This window comes from Diceros bicornis, chromosome 14, assembly GCF_020826845.1.
Source record: "Diceros bicornis minor isolate mBicDic1 chromosome 14, mDicBic1.mat.cur, whole genome shotgun sequence".
Lineage (NCBI taxonomy): Eukaryota > Metazoa > Chordata > Mammalia > Perissodactyla > Rhinocerotidae > Diceros > Diceros bicornis.
The window spans coordinates 30,011,835-30,032,465 of record NC_080753.1 but is presented as its reverse complement, the minus strand read 5'-3'; the positions used below and the strand labels follow the sequence as shown (position 1 = coordinate 30,032,465).

The 20,631-nt window shown below is 40.3% G+C and overlaps 1 protein-coding gene across 2 annotated transcripts in view; it reads right to left on the bottom strand.

Moving 5' to 3' along the window:
* The window catches only part of ILRUN (inflammation and lipid regulator with UBA-like and NBR1-like domains), a 97,093-nt gene that overhangs the window by 15,264 nt on the left and 61,198 nt on the right, over positions 1–20,631 (bottom strand). For both annotated transcript variants that reach the window (XM_058554569.1, XM_058554568.1), the window contains one exon: positions 5,516–5,844. In XM_058554569.1, coding sequence (XP_058410552.1) covers positions 5,516–5,844 — 329 coding nt within the window. The remainder of the gene's footprint in view (positions 1–5,515; positions 5,845–20,631) is intronic.

The following is a 20,631-nucleotide window of genomic DNA, read 5'->3' as shown; positions in this document are numbered from 1 at the left end:
AATAGCATGCTTTTGCTACTTGTCCCTTGCCAGAGAAGAACACAAGCTGGATAAAATACCAAGCGACACAAGTTTTCCTTCCAGCTTCTCTCTGAGCCATCTTTAAAGCTTCCATGGAAAGGGTCTGTATCTGAGAACGAAGATTCAGGTTTCATGGCAGTGTGAAGGTTACACTGCCCTCTATCGCCTCACATACCATTAGCCCAACTAAGGACACCAACCACCTGCCTTCTGGTCAAATTCACTACCCTCTGAACTGGGCAAATGTTGGGCTCAATTCCCTTAAGTTGCCCCAAACCCATACCTTATTATTATGTTAAACTTGCTGGCTACTTCAAAGTAGATAATAAGATCCACAAGCTATCATAACCTCAGGCCCTTTTAGCAAAAGATTTGCCTTTTCCAAACCTCCCCCTGTAACCTCTACTACAATTTCTAAACCCTCACCTGAACAGAGGGAAAATAGCTCTTCTATGCCTTAGTCAACACAGATAGCAGCAGGTCAGAAGAGAGTTGATTTCGGATGTAATAAAAGCAAACTGACTCCTCTAGCCCCAGATTCAAAATTTACTAATAAAGCGTGTCAGAGAGAGAGAGAGGAAAAGGAGCAGGTGGGAACGTGGGCAGGCAGGGCAGATGCACTCAGCAGTGGCTGACGCCGGAGGAGTGCGATGAACCTCCCCACAAAGATAATAACAAGTTTCTCCTTCTGAACTAGCACTTGGCGGAAGTAATAACAGTGGTTCAGACGGTAATCCAGTTTAAAGGAGGAGTACTGTATGACATATACCAGCTCCAAACATTTTTCTAAGTAAGAATAAACAAAATAAGAGCCATAGCCCAAGTAACAAAATAAATGAATTTGGGATTCTTCTCAGCTCCCTCACTGTAAATTATTACTCTTTTAGAGAAAGGAAGTAAAGCATTTGGCTGCCCTAAAGAACAGCCCCTTGGTTTCTGCCAGCCACACTCTTATTCCCAGCCGTCCTGAATCAAACCATTTGGTTGGTATCTTACGCCTCTGTAAGGCCTTCTTAGAAAACAGAGATTTAAAAAATTACTGGCCAACAAGAAAAAGTAGCAGCTAATTTAACAAGGCCTTATTCTCCTTCCTCACCTCTATAAATTGTTTTTCACTACTCTCACACTGTCCAAATAGAAGCTATCCTGGCCTCCAGAGATGAGTCAGAGAGCTGGAATTCATGGCAAGACTAGCCTTTTCAATAGAGTGAGCACCTATCCTACTATGACCCTTTGTCCTCAGAGGCTCTTGAGCTAGTCACATAAAAAGGGTTCATTAAAACAGCACCTAACCTTCACCAATACTTGATAGGACTGTTCACCCGGGACAGGTCAGCCACAATTGAGCTGACAATGAAGCCAGCCAACTTCTAACAAAAGAGCAAGGAGTCAGATTTATGAATCTTTGGAGCAGGTCAGCATATACTTACTTTCCTGACTCCCTCTGACAGCTCTTACACAGGGAGAGGTCAGGCCGTCTGGACTATGGGATGGAGCTAGGGCAGGTGTTCCCACCCAGAGCTTCCCCCGAGGCACGGAGCACTGAGTCCAGAGAGCTTATAGTTTTTCAAGGGAAAAACCAGCTGGGGAAGGGCTCTAGGGGTGTCCAGTTCCTGGCACTGACAGATGTCCCACTATGTTGACATATCCACCCAGCCCTCATAGAGCAGGTGCATGAAGCAATCTTTTCATGTCATCCTACCAACCTTAGCAAGTTAAACTATAACTATGGAGACAGCAGGAAACTATATCTGCGTACTAAAACCGTGGTCCTGGGCTTCCAAGAGCATCATGTTCTTTCCCAGCCTTAATGGCAGGCAGGGAATTTCTTGAGAGTAAATCAAATCTATTGCCAACTCAGTGATCCCTGACACCAGGGCATCAGGAACTCCTCCTACCCATCCAATAAAGATGGCACCTGGAGTGAACTGAAAACACGTGCCCCAACTCTAGAGTCCCAAGGGTCTCTCTCATCCTTTCCACTCGTTCATAAATAAGAGTGCTATTTATTATAAACACCACATGGTTTGTGCACCCCGAGAGTTATAAAAACAGTTTTTATTATTATCAACCAGGAAAAGAATTCACTACTTTAAAGACTCAACAAATAGGGGAATTCTTCAAAAAGAAGATGCCACAGGCAATCCTCAGTTTACATTAGAGCTGCTTATCTTATTTCAACTCTGCTTCTTTCATGCCTTGATGATAGTGAGCATCAAAGCAGTGAATGCTTTGGCTCAACACAGCCTCCAGCCCAACAGGAGGATCTAGGAAAAGCCCAGGCTCACCTACTAGGAAATATGTTTTAGTAATGTGGCACCTAGATTTGAATCCCAGCTTTGCCTCTCACTAGCTGTGTGGTACTGGGCAAGTTACTTAGCCCCTCAGAGCTTTGGTTTTCTTATCAAAAAATTAGATGATACATGTAAAGTACTTGGCAGCACACCTGGCACATAGGAACAGTTAAAAATAACTCTGATATATACCTGATCTCATCACTTTGTCAAGTATACCCTTCAGAACCCAAGCATGTCTGCCTTTAAAAATAAATAAATCTTGGGCCGGGCCCGTGGCTTAGCAGTTAAGTGCGCGCGCTCAGCTACTGGTGGCCCGGGTTCGGATCCCAGGCACGCACCGACGCACCGCTTCTCTGGCCATGCTGAGGCCACGTCCCACATACAGCAACTAGAAGGATGTGCAACTATGACATACAACTATCTACTGGGGCGTTGGGGGGAAAAAAAAGAGGACTGGCAATAGATGTTAGCTCAGAGCCAGTCTTCCTCAGCAAAAAGAGGAGGATTAGCATGGATGTTAGCTCAGGGCTGATCTTCCTCACAAAATAAATAAATAAATAAATAAATCTATATTCTCAGGCCAAACACAAATGTTTATAATTATGAATTATCTCTACTTTAAGATATCCATTTAAATATAGTCCCAACTCTTTTCAAAGCCACTTGTAATTATTTCATCCACTGCTCTTCAAAAGAACACACTGCTACCAACTGAACCTATCTCCCATTGTCCATCACCCACATCTCCTAACCACATATCCCTTACTCATTCTGCCCTCAGCACTTAAAACTGTTCTCCATACCATTGTCCTCTCTGTCTGTCTTTCCAAATCTGTCCATTCTTTGAAAAGCCCTTTCCATCAACTCTATTTCTACTTCACCTCTGCATTCCCTAATTCTAACCCCTAGCCATACACACAAATTACACAGTTGACTGTGTTGTTCTCTACTGACCAAATTCATACTTGGTCTTGACTGAATTGTACACGTTTATCTCCCCTACTGTACTGTAATCTACCAGTTGGTAGGGATAACTTTTATTCTTCAAGTCTCCTACCGAACAATGTACACTGCTCTAAACAGTGCACAAATATGTTAATAAATACTTACTGATGACTGTCTACACACCCTGCCCCATTTCTAAGGAGCCCTAAGAGGTGGAGCTGACTCAACTTTAGCCAGAAATGCTTTCAGAGAACTTGCTGGATACTCACATAAGTGCTTTCTGAATAAGATTCTGTTTCAATTAAGAAAAAAGAAAGGCTCCAATTTCTCTCTGACATCTAAGTTTTCCATTCTCAATGCATTATAGCCAATAGTCTCCTTGATATCAAATCCACTGAGAACCTTTTTTCTGTGCTTCTTGCAAATGCTACTTCTAAATGATCCTACAGAGTTCACAGAAAAAATTAGGTAACATACCACAAGTTCATCAACCTCAAGAAATATCTCAATAGCCTCACCACAGCCCAGCCCTTCCAAAAAAAGCATGGCAGGACCTCAATTAAGGCTGATAGGTAATCCATTCCGACTCGCTACCCCTGGGCCAGGGCAATCATCACGGAATTAGTTCAAAGGCATCAATCTCTAAAGCCCTAAAGGAGTAAAAAACAACTGACAGCTTCACAACTCAGGAAGATGAGTGCAGTGCCCTGGCCAGGAACGCCAGTGCTCTCCTAAGACTATAGCAATGGCTGAGCCAGGTACTTCACAGTTGAGTAAAGGGGCTTCCATTACAGAAAGCATTGGAGCAACTGGTTTTCCTCCTCCAACTCTTCATCTTCCCATTAAACTCAACTGCCTCAAGTTCCCATTCTAACAGAGCATGCATAGCCTAGGGCCTGTACCACCTGGAACAGTCATACTCGGGAAGGTTAAATTTAAGGAAAAAGCATCTGGAGCAATAGGAGTTAGAGGAAAATCTTTTATTAGAGTGTTAAGACGGGAAGTCTTTCCTCAAATACAGGCAATTTACTTCCTTCCCAATTTACTTCTCTTATATACTGTACAACTAACATGACTCCACAGAATCCTTTAACCTTTATAATGACCATCCAATCAACTACTAAGTCAATCCTTTGTTACACTAGTATTGAATGAAGTTCCTCTTACTAGACTGTGTGGAGAAAGAGTATTCACAGCACCAAGTTTCTTTTCTTAATTTGCCTCTTGATCTAGACCATATATAAAGCACTGGTCAGAAAAATACCATTCTCACAACAGAGTAACTTGTCCTTCAAATAAACATCAATTTTATTTTTAAAATTTGAGGGTGAATGCAACACAAAGCAAGGACAGACTTAACAGTTATATAGATGGGATGCTGGGCCTACTACACAGCATTACGAGTCAGAGAGGAATACACTGGAATACTCATAGGCCCCGCCTCACGAACTACCTACAACAGTGAGCGCTCAGCTTCAGGGCTTTATTCAACCAACCAAAACCAACAACCAGGCACCATCATCACCTTAGCAGAGTGTAAAAGACACCGTTTAATCAGCTAGCACAGAGAGAAACAGATTAAGATATCAAACACCTAGAAGAGTATCTCAGAACAATCAGAATATTTAAAATCATGGTTAACTCAACCCACAATTCTCTCACTTATTCCCCATATGTGAAAAGTCAAAATATCACTTAGGCCACTCTGTGTTGTGGGTGAAGAGGTAGATGGGCCATAACAGACCGAAAAGATATCAACAAGAAGATATGCAAACAAGGTAAATACAATGAAAAACCAACAATATTTAGGATAAATAATTTAGCTTGTCTTTTCCCTCAGGAAAAAAAAAAACAAACAAACCCACCAACAACCAAAAAAAACAAAGTAGGAACAAATTCCAAAGGTGTGTTGTTGTTGCTCTAAACTTAGTATACATTTACACGGGAAGCATGGCTGGTGATATTTTGACTTTCTTTTTTAAATGCTAAAGGTAAAAAACTTCGTTCTTTCAACACCCAAACCAGAGCAGAGAGACAGTAGTAAATTATAAATGTGGATGAAGTAACATCCACAGGACATGAAGATGGCGGAGGGGGGAGGGGAGAAGGGGTAGGTTTTTGCATTGTTGCTGTTGGCAGGAGAGCTAAGCAGTCTTAAAGAACATTCTAGGCTTCTAGGTTTGCCATGAAGGGGTATCACAAATCCCAAGGCCCACCACCTACCCCTTCTCCTCTTCTCCAAGGGCACCTACCTTACTGTAAGTCACTACTGATAAGTTGTTTGCGTGACTGCTGGGGGACAGATTTACAGAGTTCTGTGAGAGTCTATTCTCATCTTGCTCGGTTTGGTCAGGAGCAGGAGCCCATGTGTTTTTGCTGATCGAGTCGAACTCGGAACCCCCAGGGTCTTTTAAGTTGTTTTCATCTGATTGTCGGTTCTTTTGGGGAGAGGCAAACGGGTTGAAGTTTCCTTCTACCTTGCGATGTGGCTGTGTGTTGAACTCCGTTTCAAAAGATGACAGCTGCTGCGTTACTCCTAAAAGTCCACCCACCTCCACACTGAGAATCACCCAGATGACATCTGAAACAAAAAGGCAATTCAGGTCAATGCCAGGCATACCCTCAAGGCCCAAAGCAGCCATCAGGAACCCCAAACACCAATCAAACCTTAGAAAGCAACTTTCTTCTATATGCTAGTTTTAAAAACTTGCTGACAAAGTAGTCCAGTACATCTGCATCGCATGCAGTTCCACATTTCTGGTAATGTGAAGTACAAATTCAGTAGAGGTCTGTGGTGAGACCCATGAAACTATCTGCAAAAAGGTCGTTACTAGTTGATTCTGATGCACATCTACATTTGGAAATCATTACTCCAGCAACAATGATCAATAAATAGAAATCTAAAAGCTATTTCCCCAAAATTACAAACTCTTTGTGGGTTTTGCTTTATTTCTGCACATGTTTAACTCAGAAAACTCAGGGTGGGCATAATTCTTGAGTCAAAAAATGCTTATAATTACTAGAATTGCAACTTATCAACGCCCCACCCCCCCAAGTTTGGGCAATTCAGAGTGACCATATATTGTCCAAACTAGGACAAGTGAGAGCAAAAGAAGGAGCTATTAATAATCACACCAGGACACGGGTATAAACCATCACTAACCCTGACAAATTAGGACAGATATCACTATGTGGCTATTTTCACAATCTATATGATTAAAAGATACCAAAAATTTAGTACGCCTCAGACTTTCTAAAATAATCCAATTTAACACCAACTATGCATTTCTGTCATGTAGGGAAACCCTACTGTCTACACTGAAACCATAAGAGATTTGTTTTAAAAGATGCACCACAGGACTTTTGGTCATAATTCAGTTCTTTATTTTCGACTGCCAAAGCTAAGGGTTCAAACAGAAGAATAAAGAAAGTGGCAGTTTCCTTTGACATTCAGCACCTCAATTCAGAGAAGAGTGGCATCTACTTTCCTACTAAAAGGTTCTCAAAAAGTGAGCTACAAAAAGGCCAACAAGCTTTTAAGTGTGAACCCTATTGAAAATAAATATGAAAAATTGTCCAGGCTCCTAAGTAACTGCTGGAAGGTTGATAGGAAATAAGTAAATTTCCTCTCAAATAAATTTCATCAGTTAGCTATACGGAAATATAGATAATATATAAGCCTAGAACAAATACACTAAAATATCCAAGATAGTGAAGGAAATTGAGAAAAACCCTCTTGGGCTTTGTTCATTCTCAATTTTCAGTTTGGGTTCTGTATCTGGGTAAGGGGATCTTAAGAGTGTCATACAGCCCTAAATACTCAATTTAAGGTTAGTGGTTTGGGAGCTGTATTAAGAACTTGGTTGTGGGCTGGCCCTGTGGCTTAGCGGTTAAGTGCGTGCGCTCCGCTGCTGGTGGCCCGGGGTTCGGATCCCGGGCGCACACCGACGCACTGCTTCTCCGGCCATGCTGAGGCCAAGTCCCACATACAGCAGCTAGAAGGATGTGCAACTATGACATACAACTATCTACTGGGGCTTTGGGGGAATAAATAAATAAATAAATAAAATTAAAAGAAAAAAAAAAAAGAACTTGGTTGCATCCAAACAGCTGAGCCAGAGCCCTCGTTAAGCGGAGATGCAGCGACATCTGCTGTTCACTTCTAGAATTAGCAACTCTTTTCACCTCTTGAAGAAGCTAAAGCCACTAGCAGCACCAGCATGACTCACAGGAAGGGGCATCCATTCCAGACAACTTATTAAAGCAAATGTGAATCCTCGTGTAAACTGATACCATAAAGGTTGATTTAACACTGTACGCCAGGAAATGCAGCATGCCACTTCACTTAGAAACCTGGGACGAAGCCAGGAATGGTGGGTTGGAGGACTTTCATTTAAGGCTCTAAGTCAATCTCATAAACCAATATGACATGGGCCTTAAAGAACAATTCAATGGCAGACAGCCTGAAGGAGGTTCATTCCACGCTCTCCTATCCTAGCTTTCTAACGAAAGGCAACATTCCTTCACTCTACCATTCCTTTCTCTCGAATGGATATGCCTTGTCTTACAGCACAGTGATTCCCACTTCATCTTCTACCCATCTGTTTTTCAAAATCCTTTTGTAAGTACATGATATGTTTAGCATACTCAGCTACCAGTCATATGCTTCGTTTTCTCAGCTCAGAAAACTAAACGCTTATGAAAAAGGACAGTCTTCTGAAGGCTGTTATCAGTATTCGAGACTAATGACATGAGTCCCTCTGGCTTTAAGCACTAAAGCTTCTTTAACATAACTCACTGGGCCTTATCATACTTAAGCCACTGCACTCTCTTCATCTTGGCTATTTTTCTGTACTGTTCATAGATCCTACATAGTAGCTACAGAAAAAATGTCATCTAAGCCGCCAATGATTTATAAACACCAAAAATAAACAATTCAGTTCTGATCCTCCACAGTTATTACCATGTTGGGTCATCACAAACAGCACAATATGCCTTCTCTCTGGTACAATCTGAGCCATCTAAGTATTACCTTTAGACTTCACTTTTCAGAATGTGTTCATCCCATGCATAGTGTGTATGTGTGTTTTGAAATCAAATAAAAAGGATGATAAAAATGGGCCCAATAAGCTTGTTTCAAGAGGTTGACCATTTCCAATTCTTGCCAGAACACCTCAATTACTGAGATAAGAACTACCGGCCAGATATTTTACGATCTCTGATGATAAAACCACAGCTGTAAGAAATCTTAGGGGTCATTTACTGGAACTACTTCACTCTCTAGATAAAGGATCCGAGGTGTGGAAGTAGAAGTGATGGGCCCAAGATCAGACTTCAAGATAGAAGCGGACCTAGATGACGACCAAAAACTCCCAGCTCTGAGTATATGGCTTTTTAAACTCACATTTGTTTCTTCCTAACAGGAACCTGGGAAGCCAAGTACCCAGGAAACTAAAGCTATAGTTAAGTCAATCCCATTTCCCAGGCCATAGTATCTTTACCTACAGACATATGATCTTTGGCACCAATAACAAGAATAGGCCAATGCGATGTCCTGGAAAAGTAGCCGAGAAAGGAGAACCAAGTGCCAGGCCTACACAGGGAGGGCTCAGTAAGCAAATGGAAAAACTGATTTTAGAATGTCTTGCTTAAGGTGATATTTTAAAAGCACCTGAGCCAGAAGGTACTGTAAATATTATTTCATTCAACTCATCCCTTATAATATGATAAAACCTTTAATAATAAGTATAAAATTTTAAAAAGTATAAACTTCTCTTTGCACAAATGTATAATAAATTACTAAAGAGAGAATGTAACTGGGGCCGGCCCCGTGGCTTAGCGGTTAAGTGCGCGCGCTCTGCTGCTGGCGGCCCGGGGTTTGGATCCCGGGTGCACACCGACGCGCCGCTTCTCTGGCCATGCTGAGGCCGCATCCCACAAACAGCAACTAGAAGGATGTGCAGCTATGACATACAACTATCTTCTGGGGCTTTGGGGGAAAAAATAAATAAATAAAAATTAAAAAAAAAAAAAAAAAGAATGTAACTTTCTTATTTCTTAAGTTTAGACTAACACAAGTGTAGAGTAAAAAGAAAATATTTTACTTGGAGCCCAAGTCCATAATCTTCATGAATCATGCTGACATACAAAGACATCCTCAGATTATGGTAAGAATGTTAAAAACATTTGCATATACCCAAAAGCTAGCATCACAGATCAAAATACATCATAATAAACATAAAAAAGCATCCACAATTTGTCCACTAAAAGAGAACTGTTAAAAAGCAGTACCAAACTGGTCAATTTGTTTCTTGTGGGGCTATGGGTTACAATACACGTACAGCATGGGTACACATATACAGGAGTTGAAAAAATAAGTAAGTGGATGGTGGTGGTGGTGGTGGTGGGAGCCATGTTTTCCATTGCTGAAGAACGGTATTACAGATATGCAAGAAAGGAAAGTATTCTAAAATGAACCCTGTGGTACTGGATTAAAGTCAGAGAAATCAATATAAACTCATGTTTATCTTAACACATATACAGACGAAGAAACACAGAAACAATTATAGGTATGTCTGTATGCAAAGGTTAGGATGCACTGATATATTACCTAGCTCGGTCTGGCGAGAGGGCCTAAAAGTAATGATACCCCAGGAGCAACAAACATACCCATTGCCCAGTGGTTTCTAAATAACCGTTCTCCAATAAAAAGAACAAGGGCTCCTTGGAGAAATGGCTGATTCTGGGGCTAGGGCACAGAACACATAAGATGAGCCTGGAACATTTTGTAGTACCAGAAAGTAAGGAAGTGCTCAAAAAACAAAAGGATAGGGGCATGTCACAGGGATACAGGAGCCACCTGAAAGAGTCTCCTCTGGCCAAAGCTGGAACAATTTGGGAAACAAAATAAATAACATACTATCGGATTGTAACTCAAAGAAAAAAATAAATATCCATGAGTCCATAGTGACATAAATACGACTAAACTAAATGGGGGAGAAGAGGCAAACTTCCTTACAGAAGAATTCCAAATAATATATGTAGATACTCTCCCTTCCAAGAGGTGGAGCCTCATTTTATAGATCCCCCAACCCACCTTGAAGGTGGGCTAGTCTTAGTGATTTGCTTCCAAAGAATAGAGTACAGAAAGAGAAAAACAGTAACTTGAAAGCGGAGAAACTGGCAAACAAACTATTTAACCAAGTGATCAAGGTTAACATCACTAGTGATGTTATGTAAATCTCAGGTACCCCTGAAAGGGCATGTCACCTCTCTGGTATTCTTCTCCAAGCCCATAACATCAGTCTAATCATGAGGAAAACGTCAGACAAACTCAGATTGGGAAACATTATAAAGGATATTTGCCAGTATTCCATAAAACTATGAAAAACACAGCAAGATTGAGAAACTGTTACAGACCAGAGAAGACTGGGAGACACGACAATTAAGTGTAATATGGTACCCTAGACTGGATTCTCAAACAGAAAGAGGTCATGAGTGGAAAAAAGTCTGGAGTTTAGTTAATAGTAATGTATCAGTGTTGATGTCTTCATTCTAACAAGTGTGCCACAGTTATGTAAGATAATAAAAATGGGGGAAACTGGGTATATGGGAACTCTGTATCATCTCTGAAACTTTACTGTAAATCTAAAATCATTCCACAGTAAAGTCTACTAAAAGAAATTAGTATAGCATTAGAAAATTGTATTTTCAGACATTAAGAGGTAAAGTTGCAACAGAGCCAACGCTCTGCAGTGAACTGACTATAAAGGAGAGTGCTTTGATCCAGTAGAGGGTAGGACAAAGTGGTAGCAGGGCAGGAAGGAGGGGCCTGTCACCTGCTCAAATTCTTCAGAGGCCTCAAAAAGACCACCTTATCAACTGGACACATGAGTTACTCCTATCTGTGGGGAGATCTCTTTTCCAGTACAACCTCTTGTCAGTAGAGCAGCAGGGGCCAGTTAACAGTCTTCAAACAAGGGCAATAGTAATGACTGTATAAATGAACCATCATCTTGATGTGGATGTTGGGCTGAGCGTGCCTCTGGCCTGCACAAGATGCAAACAGAAACCACTTAAAGCAAGCAATAAACTGCCACATCAATAGGTTCCACTTGGTCTGGGCTTCCCAAGGGGAAAGGCCAGGGGACTTGGGAAAGCACCACTTTCAAAAACCCAGTTTACAAGGACACCTCAAATGGTTCAAACTGCAGCTAGGACTCTTGTAGGCTTCTGATCTCTAGAGCAACCGCCTTGGGCTTGTCCCCAGGAGTTGTGAGACAAAAATGCTATGACACCAGGAGACACAGCTTGGCTTTACTCCACATGTACATGGAAGATTATCATGGAGGTCAGTTCTAGATTTGGAGGTTGCAGAATCAAATCGTTCCTGAAGCTCAACTCATCTTCAGTGCACAACAGGAACCTCACATTTCCCTTGAGGATTAAGCAACAACTTGGGTCTATAGAGGTAAACAGGCTCCAGTCAGCTGCTGGGCTACAAGCTGTGGGCTCAAACTTTATCTCTGTAGGAAAGCTGACTATATATTGCCTAGCTTCAGTGAGAGAGACTTGAAAGGAGAGTTTGAGCACACATGAGTTACTCGTAACTCAAAACTCTCAAAAGGAGAGTAGTCTAGTGGACTGAAACAGGCCCCAACAGTAAATAGTGCAAAGGTCAGTATTACAAGCAGGTCTCGACATCTTTGTGTCTGTCTCTTAGAATTACCAAGGTAGCAATGTGTGCGTGCCACGGTGAAAAGAAAGCACTTCTAATTGTCCTTGCACTAATCTGCCCATTCTCAACTTCCAGTCTGCATTTCCACGCTATTTACTCAACATAGTAGCTTTGCTCCCATAACACATGCCCAGGCACTCAGATGCTTTCACTACATCTATCCACACACCACCTACCTCAGCATCTAAGGGGCGTGCGGGTAGAGCCAGGCTCCAGTTCATTAGCCCCTCAGAGAACAACTCCTGATTTCTGGGGCTTAGGCCCCGTCTACAGCAGTGACTGCTGAAGGACTGCCTCTACTTAAACTCCGCTTCCCCACCCATTCTCACTTCCAACCCTACCCTGCCACAAATGTGCATTACAAACTTGTTCCTTAGATTAGGTATTATTCTCAGGAATTTCCTTTTAAAATACAAATAGACCTCAAAGGAACATATTAAGCTACCTTAACCTCATTATGAGATCAACGAAGGAGCACAAGTTCACAAAGGGGAGAGAGAAAGAGAAGAATACGGAAGAGCACTGGAAGCCTGGATGAGATGAGACAGTAAAGAGTTCCTGGTGCCCATAACAAGAGCAGGGCTCAGAGAAAAGCTGAAACGGCAACAACAAAGAAACTATTCCTACTTCACAATTTTTCCAAATCATGCCCTATTTAATAATCATGAGCTTGTACCTTAAAATGGGGGGAAGGGGAGAGAAGTATGGTGATCATTTAATCACTTATTTGCTTCAAGTCTTAGGAAATATGGATCCCTACTTCCCAAGTCCAGTGATATCAGTGCCATGGAACGGAAAGAGTAAAAACATGTCTGGGACAAAAGATGAAAACCAGCTCGGAATGAAAAAGAGAAAAACAACCGTGCCATTAACTGGGCTGGGAGGACAGACACAGATAAAGGCAGGTATAAAGTTAACAGAAAACAGTATTTCTCCCAACGTCATACAGCAGCTGTAAAATGCTATAAGGACCCTCTCTTTTTGAGTGGCTTCTGCTTTCTTACCAATGATGCCTCAGACCCACTTTGCTACAGCCATGGATTATTGACGATACCCAATTCTAAACTGCCCTTGCCTCATGACAGCACCCAAACCCTAATTAATCCTCTCTTCTACTCCTGCCTCAGAAACCACAGCCAACCCAAAACTGATCCCCACATCCCTTAGAGACTCCTCAGAATCCTTCAGCAGGAACCCAAACCTTGCAAAAGCTGCTTCCCTCATCCCTCTTATTGCAAGGCATTCCACAGTTCCCTGGGAGTGCCTTCCCTCACCGTATTATGTCAGTAAATCTGGTTTTGTCAGACTACAGGCTTGTTTCAGGTAATCTCTGAACCCAGATCCTTCCTCTCCTCTCAGCCTCAATTCCTAGATACAGAGACTCTACCCCTTCCTACCAGTCTTCCCTTCTTGTAGGACTGCTCTCCCCCGAAGTGGGCCCAACTAGCCCAGCCATCAGCTGATACCATAAGGAAGGAAGAGTGCATTCATTCAGTGACAGGGCGGTCAGAAAGAGACAGAAGGAGCAGCCCTGAGAATAAAGGAAAACAGAGTATACCGTGTTCTAGAAGCCTAGTGACAAAAGTGTTTGAAGGAGGACAGAGTCATCAGTTGGGTCCAGTACAGCTCATAAATCAAGTAAGTTGAGGACTGGGAACAAAGCATTGGATGTAGCACCATGCAGGTCACTGGTGATTTTGAAAACAGCAGCTTCAGTGGAGTGGTGGGGACAGAAGCCTTAACCGAAAGAATTTGCGAGACTAGGAAATCAGGAGATGGAGACAGCCATTATCAATACAAAATTTTCCAAGGAGTTTGCTATGAAGGAGAGCAGAAAAATGAAGAAGAAGCTGGAGGAGGAAAATTAACAGCATTACACTACATATAACAGCAACAAATTTAAAACAACTCAAATGTCCATCAATAGGGACTGGCTGGAAAAACAATGACCCATCTACCTGAAGGAATACTCTACAGTCATAAAAATGAATGAAAAAGATCTCTAGAGTGATCTCAAGAATATATTATTAGGTGAAAAAAAGTAAGATGCAGATCAATATCTATAGTTATGACACTTTTGTGTAAGAAAAGGGGCAAATTTATACACATTTGCTAGTATTTACAAAACAAAAACACTGACTGGATAATCCATAAGTGAATAAATAAAAATGGGTACCTATAGGGGGAGGAAGGGACTAGCTGAAGGGGATACGGATGGAAGGGAGACTTCTCTAAATACATCATTCCTAAATTTTGAGTTAGGACTCATAGAATGTTTTACATAGTCAAAAAAAAAAAAAAACTAGGTCAAAGAGGGGCAAGAATAAGGACTGAAGATAAGAAATAAATTTCCTAGGATGATGATTGACACAGGGTAGGCGCTCAATAAACAGCAAATTATTTAGCAGAAGTACGTAGCACTGTAAGTGACACTAAAAATGTTTACTGGGTTGCTCTGTTAGAAGTTAGAGTCAACGTTAAGAGTAAAGTCTGATGACTGGTTATGTCTAACTATAGCTAGAGGACTATAACAATGACAATAAAACAGGTTTCATATATAAAATCTAAGAATTTAGGATACCTATAAAAAGGGTATATAACCTTTAACTCCTCCTCCTCATTCGTTTTTTTTTTTTTAATTTTTTGTTTATTGCAGTAACACTGGTTTATGACATTGTAAAAATTTCAGGTGTACATCATTGTACTTCTATTTCTGCATAGATTACATCATGTTCACCACCAAAGTACTAATTACAACCCATCACCACACACATGTACCGAATTATCCCTTTCACCCTCCTCCCTCCCCCCATCCCCTCTGGTAACCACCAATCCAATCTCTGTCCCTATGTGCTTGTTTATTGTTGTTATTATCTACTACTTAATGAAGGAAATCATACGGTATTTGACCTTCTCCCTCTGACTTATTTCACTTTGCATTATACCCTCAATGTCCATCCATGTTGTCACAAATGGCTGGATTTCATCGTTTCTTATGGCTGAGTAGTATTCCATTGTGTATATATACCACATCTTCTTTATCCATTCGTCCCTTGATGGGCACTTAGGTTGCTTCCAAGTCTTGGCTATTGTGAATAACGCTGCAATGAACACAGGGGTGCATGTACCTTTACAAATTGGTGTTTTCAAGTTCTTTGGATAAATACCCAACAGTGGAATAGCTGGATCATATGGTAGTTCTATCCTTGATTTTTTGAGGAATCTCCATACTGTTTTCCATAGTGGCTGCACCAGTTTGCACTCCCACCAGCAGTGTATCATTCATTAGTTTTATTGAAAGCAACTAGAGCACTAAAATTTCTACTCTAAAAATTGGCAATTAAAGGTAAAGAACTAAGCATTTAATCTAGCCTTATTTGTAAAACTGAATTTCAAGATAAGTCACTGCTGATAAAAGTTTTTCCCCCTCAGAACTACTCTAGCTCATATCTGTGGAAGAAACTGTCACTTTGTAACCCCTAATTGAAATGATTCAAGCAACAATCAACGAATGAAACCATCAGGCAAAAGGCTGGTTGACAGGAAGGACCTATGCAATGGAGGGATCAGGCTGTCACCACTTGAACCCTTTGATTAACCTTAGTAACATGAAGGGCCAAATAATTTTGAATAGCCAAAACAACTTTGAAAAAGAATGAAGTTGGAGGTCTCATACTTCCTGATTTCAAAACTTATTACTAAACTACAGTAATCAAAATAGTGTGGTACTGACAGACAGTCAGACATACAGACCATGAAGAGAATGAAGAGCTCAGAAATAAACCCTCACATTTATGGTCAAATGATTTTCGACAAGAGTGCCAAGACCATTCAAAGGAGAAAGGACAGTCTTTTCAACAAACGGTGTTGGGAAAATTGGATATCCACATGCAAAGAATGAAGTTGGACCCTTACCCTTACACCGTATACAAAAATTAACTCAAAATGGATTAAAGACCTAAACATAAGAGCTAAAACTATAAAACTCTTAGAAGAAAACATAGAAGAAAAGCTTCACGACATTGGCTTTGGAAATGATTTCTTGGATAGGACACCAAAAGCACAGCAACCAAAGAAAAAAGATAAATTGGACTACATCAAAATCAAAACTTTTGTGTATCAAAGGACACAATCAACAGAGTGGAAAGGCAAACCATGGAATGGAGAAAATATCTGCAAATCATATATTGATATAAGGGGCTAATATTCAGAATATACAAAGAACTCTTACAAAATAAAACAAATAACCTGATTAAAAAATGGGCAAAGGACTTGAACAGACAAACTGAATGGCCAAAAAGCACATGAAAAGATGCTACACATCACTAATCATTAGGAAAATGCAAATCAAAACCATAAGGAGATACCACCTCACACTCATTAGGATGGCTACTATCAAAAAACAGAAAACAACAAGTCTTGGCGAGGATGTGGAGAAACTGGAACCCTCGTGCACTGTTGATGAGAGGGTAAAATGGTACAACTGCTATGGAAAATAATATGGCTGTTACTCAAAAAATTAAAAATAGAATTGCCATATGGTCCAGCAATTCCACTTCTAAGTGTATACCCAAAAGAACTAAAAGCAGGGTCTCAAAGATGTATTTATACACACATTTTCATAGCAACATTATTCACATTACCAAAACGTAGAAGCAATTCAAATGTACATCAATGGATGAATGGATTAAAAGTGTGGTACAGGGGCTGGCCCATGACCGAATGGCTAAAGTTCTGCGTGCTCCACTTCAGCGGTCTGGGTTTGTGGGTTCACATCCCAGGCGCAGACCTACTCCACTCATCAGCCATGCTGTGGAGGCATCCCACATACAAAATAGAGGAAGACTGGCACAGATGTTAGCTCAGGACTGATCTTCCTCAAGCAAAAAAAGAAGAAGATTGACAACAGATGTTAGCTCAGGGAGAATCTTCCTCACGAAAAAAAAAAACACACAAAAAGTGTGGTATATACATACAATGAAACATTATTCAGCCTTAAAAAGGAAGGAAATTCTGAGACATCCTACAACTTGGATGAACCTTTAGGACGTATGCTAAGTGAAATAAGTCAGTCACAAAAGGACAAATACTGTATGATATCACTTATATGAGGTACCTAGAGTAGTCAAATTCATAAAGAAAGAAAGTAGAATCCTGGCTGTCAGGGGCTAAAAGGAGAGGGGAACGAGAAGTTATTATTTAATAGGTACAGAGTTTCAGTTTTGCGAGATGCATAGAGTTCTGGAGATAGATGGTGGTGACGATTGCATAACAACGTGAAAGTACTTAATGCCACTGAACTGTATACTTAAAAATGGTTAAAACGGTAAATTTTATGTATATTTCACCACAATTAAAAAAAAAAACCCAGTAAATTTAAGCTAGTTGCTCGAAGTCAATCGGTAATATATTATGTGGCAGAATCAAAACCACAAGTCAGATCTCTTTAATTCTGGTCTAGTGTTTATATGTAACACCATGGAGCACTCCCTCCCCAACCCTGTCAGTTTTGAGTGTTGAACCAATCAGGAAATAGATAATACTTATGGAGACAACTATTTCTGGCAGAAAAGACGGAAATATTAACATTCTAATAATTTAAACTTCTATAGTCTACTAATAAAGCATAATCTGAGTGGGTGATAGCAGAACTGCAGAAAATTAATATAGCATGAAAGTACATTTAAGCAACTTAAATTACTAATTTAAATTTCAAAGTACAATTATGTTTAAGGATAATTCAGGGAATCTAAACTATATCTATAGCACATTAAGAGCCAAATGTATGCAACTAGCATAAAATACACAGACTGAAACTTGCATTTTAACAATCATTTTGGCATTAACATTGAAAAGCACTTAAATATAATATTGGATAAAAGGGCTTAACATTTAAATATTGTCTATTTTATATGCAAATAGGTAGAAAAATGGCTGGTATTCTTATTCCTTCACTACTTCTACTGAATTTCTCAATCAGTCTGATTGGGACACACTTGGTGCTTCTTGATATCTGCAGTATTTTCATCAAAGGGTAATTTAAAATAGAATATTTGAGCAGAAGAAGTACTCACAACTAAGTATTTAGTTCAACAACTAGAAAGTCAAATTTTAGACTAGCAACTGATTTACTTAATTCAACCTTAAATATCCTAATTAAAAAAAAAAAGAAGGGGCCAGGCCGGTGGCATAGTGGTTAAGTTCACATGCTCCACTTTGGCGGCCTGGGGTCCATGGGTTTGGATCCCAGGCATGGACCTACACCATTCGTCAGCCACGCTGTGGAGGCGTCCCATATACAAAGTAGAGGAAGACCGGCACAGATGTTAGCTGAGGGACAATCTTCCTCAAGCAAAAAGAGGAGGACTGGCAACAGATGTTAGCTCAGGGCCAATCTTCCTCATCAAAAAAAAAAAAAGAAAAGGCCATTTTTCTTGGTATACATGCTTCTAAGGTGAGGATTTAAGGACTCTGATACCTTTCTACAGAGTTACTATGTATGTTTTGAATACTTAAAAGCATAATAAGACACATGCCCCATCTGTCTTTTTTTTTAGAAACTCAAACCCTATCTTTCACATAATATGGACAAAAAGTGTAAAACAGCATTATTGATTGTAATTAGTTGGCGAAAGCTTTTCCATCCTAGAGATCTCTGATAATGCACTACATTAACTCTGCTCTTCCTTCCCCCTCCTCCTAAAAGAGGATGGGCTTTGTTTCTGGCTTCAGGGAAACTGCTCCCAGTCAATATCATCCTAGCTGGACCAATACGAGAACCAGCAAAACAAAGACAACAGTAACCCCTCCCCTCACCGTTCTCTCCAGACATTACGTTATAGACATCACATTCACCAAGTCAGAGTCAAAGACAGTAACAAAGTACAACTTCCTAAATGCTTCTTCATTCTTTATTTTCCCCCTCATTTTTCACTTTCTTCTTCATTTCTTTGGTCTTATACAACTTTCCTAAGCATCCCTTCCTCTTCATTTCCACTGAAGACCCTTAACAGTCCAAAATATTTTCCTGGCTAGAGTCTGGGCACAGAGCTTTGGGGAAATGAATGATTATTCACCCCTAAACTGAAGTAGGGGTAGTAATATCCACACAAAGGGGATCTTAGGGCTCACTCATGGCCATCTGGAATTCTCAATCCTACAAAAGGGAGTCAACCTTACCTCCCACACACATCTGAGGTGCAGAGCACACAGATGCCCTCTTGGGCCTCTTAGTCTGCACCATGATAATCTGCTACTCACCTCTCTTCCAGATGACCTGTGGGTGTAAATATTCTTCAGAATACTATCACCTCCAATCTATCTCCCACTCTTTCGCACACAGAACCCTCAACTCATGCCAAACTGCACTAGTCACACACAACCAAACAAGTTTATGCTTATTTAATGCAATCTGGAAATGCGGTACCTTCTCTCTCTCTCACCAATCTGAATCTACTTAGTTAAAATACTGCATATTTGAAAAAGCTCTTCCAGACCATTTGATCTAGAAAATTATTTCCTAATGTGTACTATTTTTTATTAGTGAAGAGAAGCATTTTTAATAGACAAATATTTTTTAAGACTTTATTTTTAGAGCAGTGTTAGGCACAAAGCAAAACTGAGCAGAAGATAGATACACCCTCTGCCTCCACATTTGCACAACTTCCTCCACTATTAACATCCCACACCAAAGTGGTATACTTGTTACAATCAATGAACCTACACAGACGCCTCATTACAACCCAAAGGCCATAGTTTACATTAGGTTTATTCTTGGTGTTGTACATTCTATGGGTTTTGATAAATGTATAATGACATGTATCCACCATTACAGTATCATACAGAATAGTTTCTCTGCTCTAAGAATCCTCTGTGCTCTGCCTATTCATCCCTCCTTCCCCTAGACCACTGATCTTTTTATTATCTCCACAGTTTTGCCTTTTCCAGAATGTCATATACTTAGAATCATACAGTATGTAGCCTTTTCAGATGGCTTCTTTCACCTAGTAATATGCATTTAAGGTTCCTCCATGTCTTTTCATGGATTGAAAGCTCACTGCTTTTTAGTGCTGGATAGTATTCCATTGTATGGATATATCACAGTTTATTTATCCATTCACCTACTGATGGACATCTTAGTTGCTTCCAAGTTTTGGCAATTATAAATAAAACTGCTATAAACATGGTAAGAGTTTAGTTTTTTAAGAAACTGCCAAGCTGTCTTCCAAAATGACTGTACCATTTTGCATTCCCACCAGCGATAAATGAGAGTTCTTGTTGCTCCACATTCTGGCCAGCATTGGGTGTTGTCAGTGTTCTGGATTTTGGCCATTCTAATAGGTGGGTAGTGGTAACTTAAATTAATTTGCAATTCTCTAATGACATATGATGTTGAACATCTTTTTATATGCTTATGTGCCATCCGTATATCTTCTCTGGTGAGATGTGTGTTCAACTCTGTTGCCCATTTTTTAACTGGGTTGTTTGTTTTCTTACTACTAGTTTTAAAAGCTTTTTGTATGTTTTGGATAACAGTTCTTTATCAAATGCGTCTTTTGCAAATGTTTTCTCCCAGTGTACAGCTTGTGTTCTCAATCTCCTGACACTGTCTTTCTCAGAGCTTACCAATTC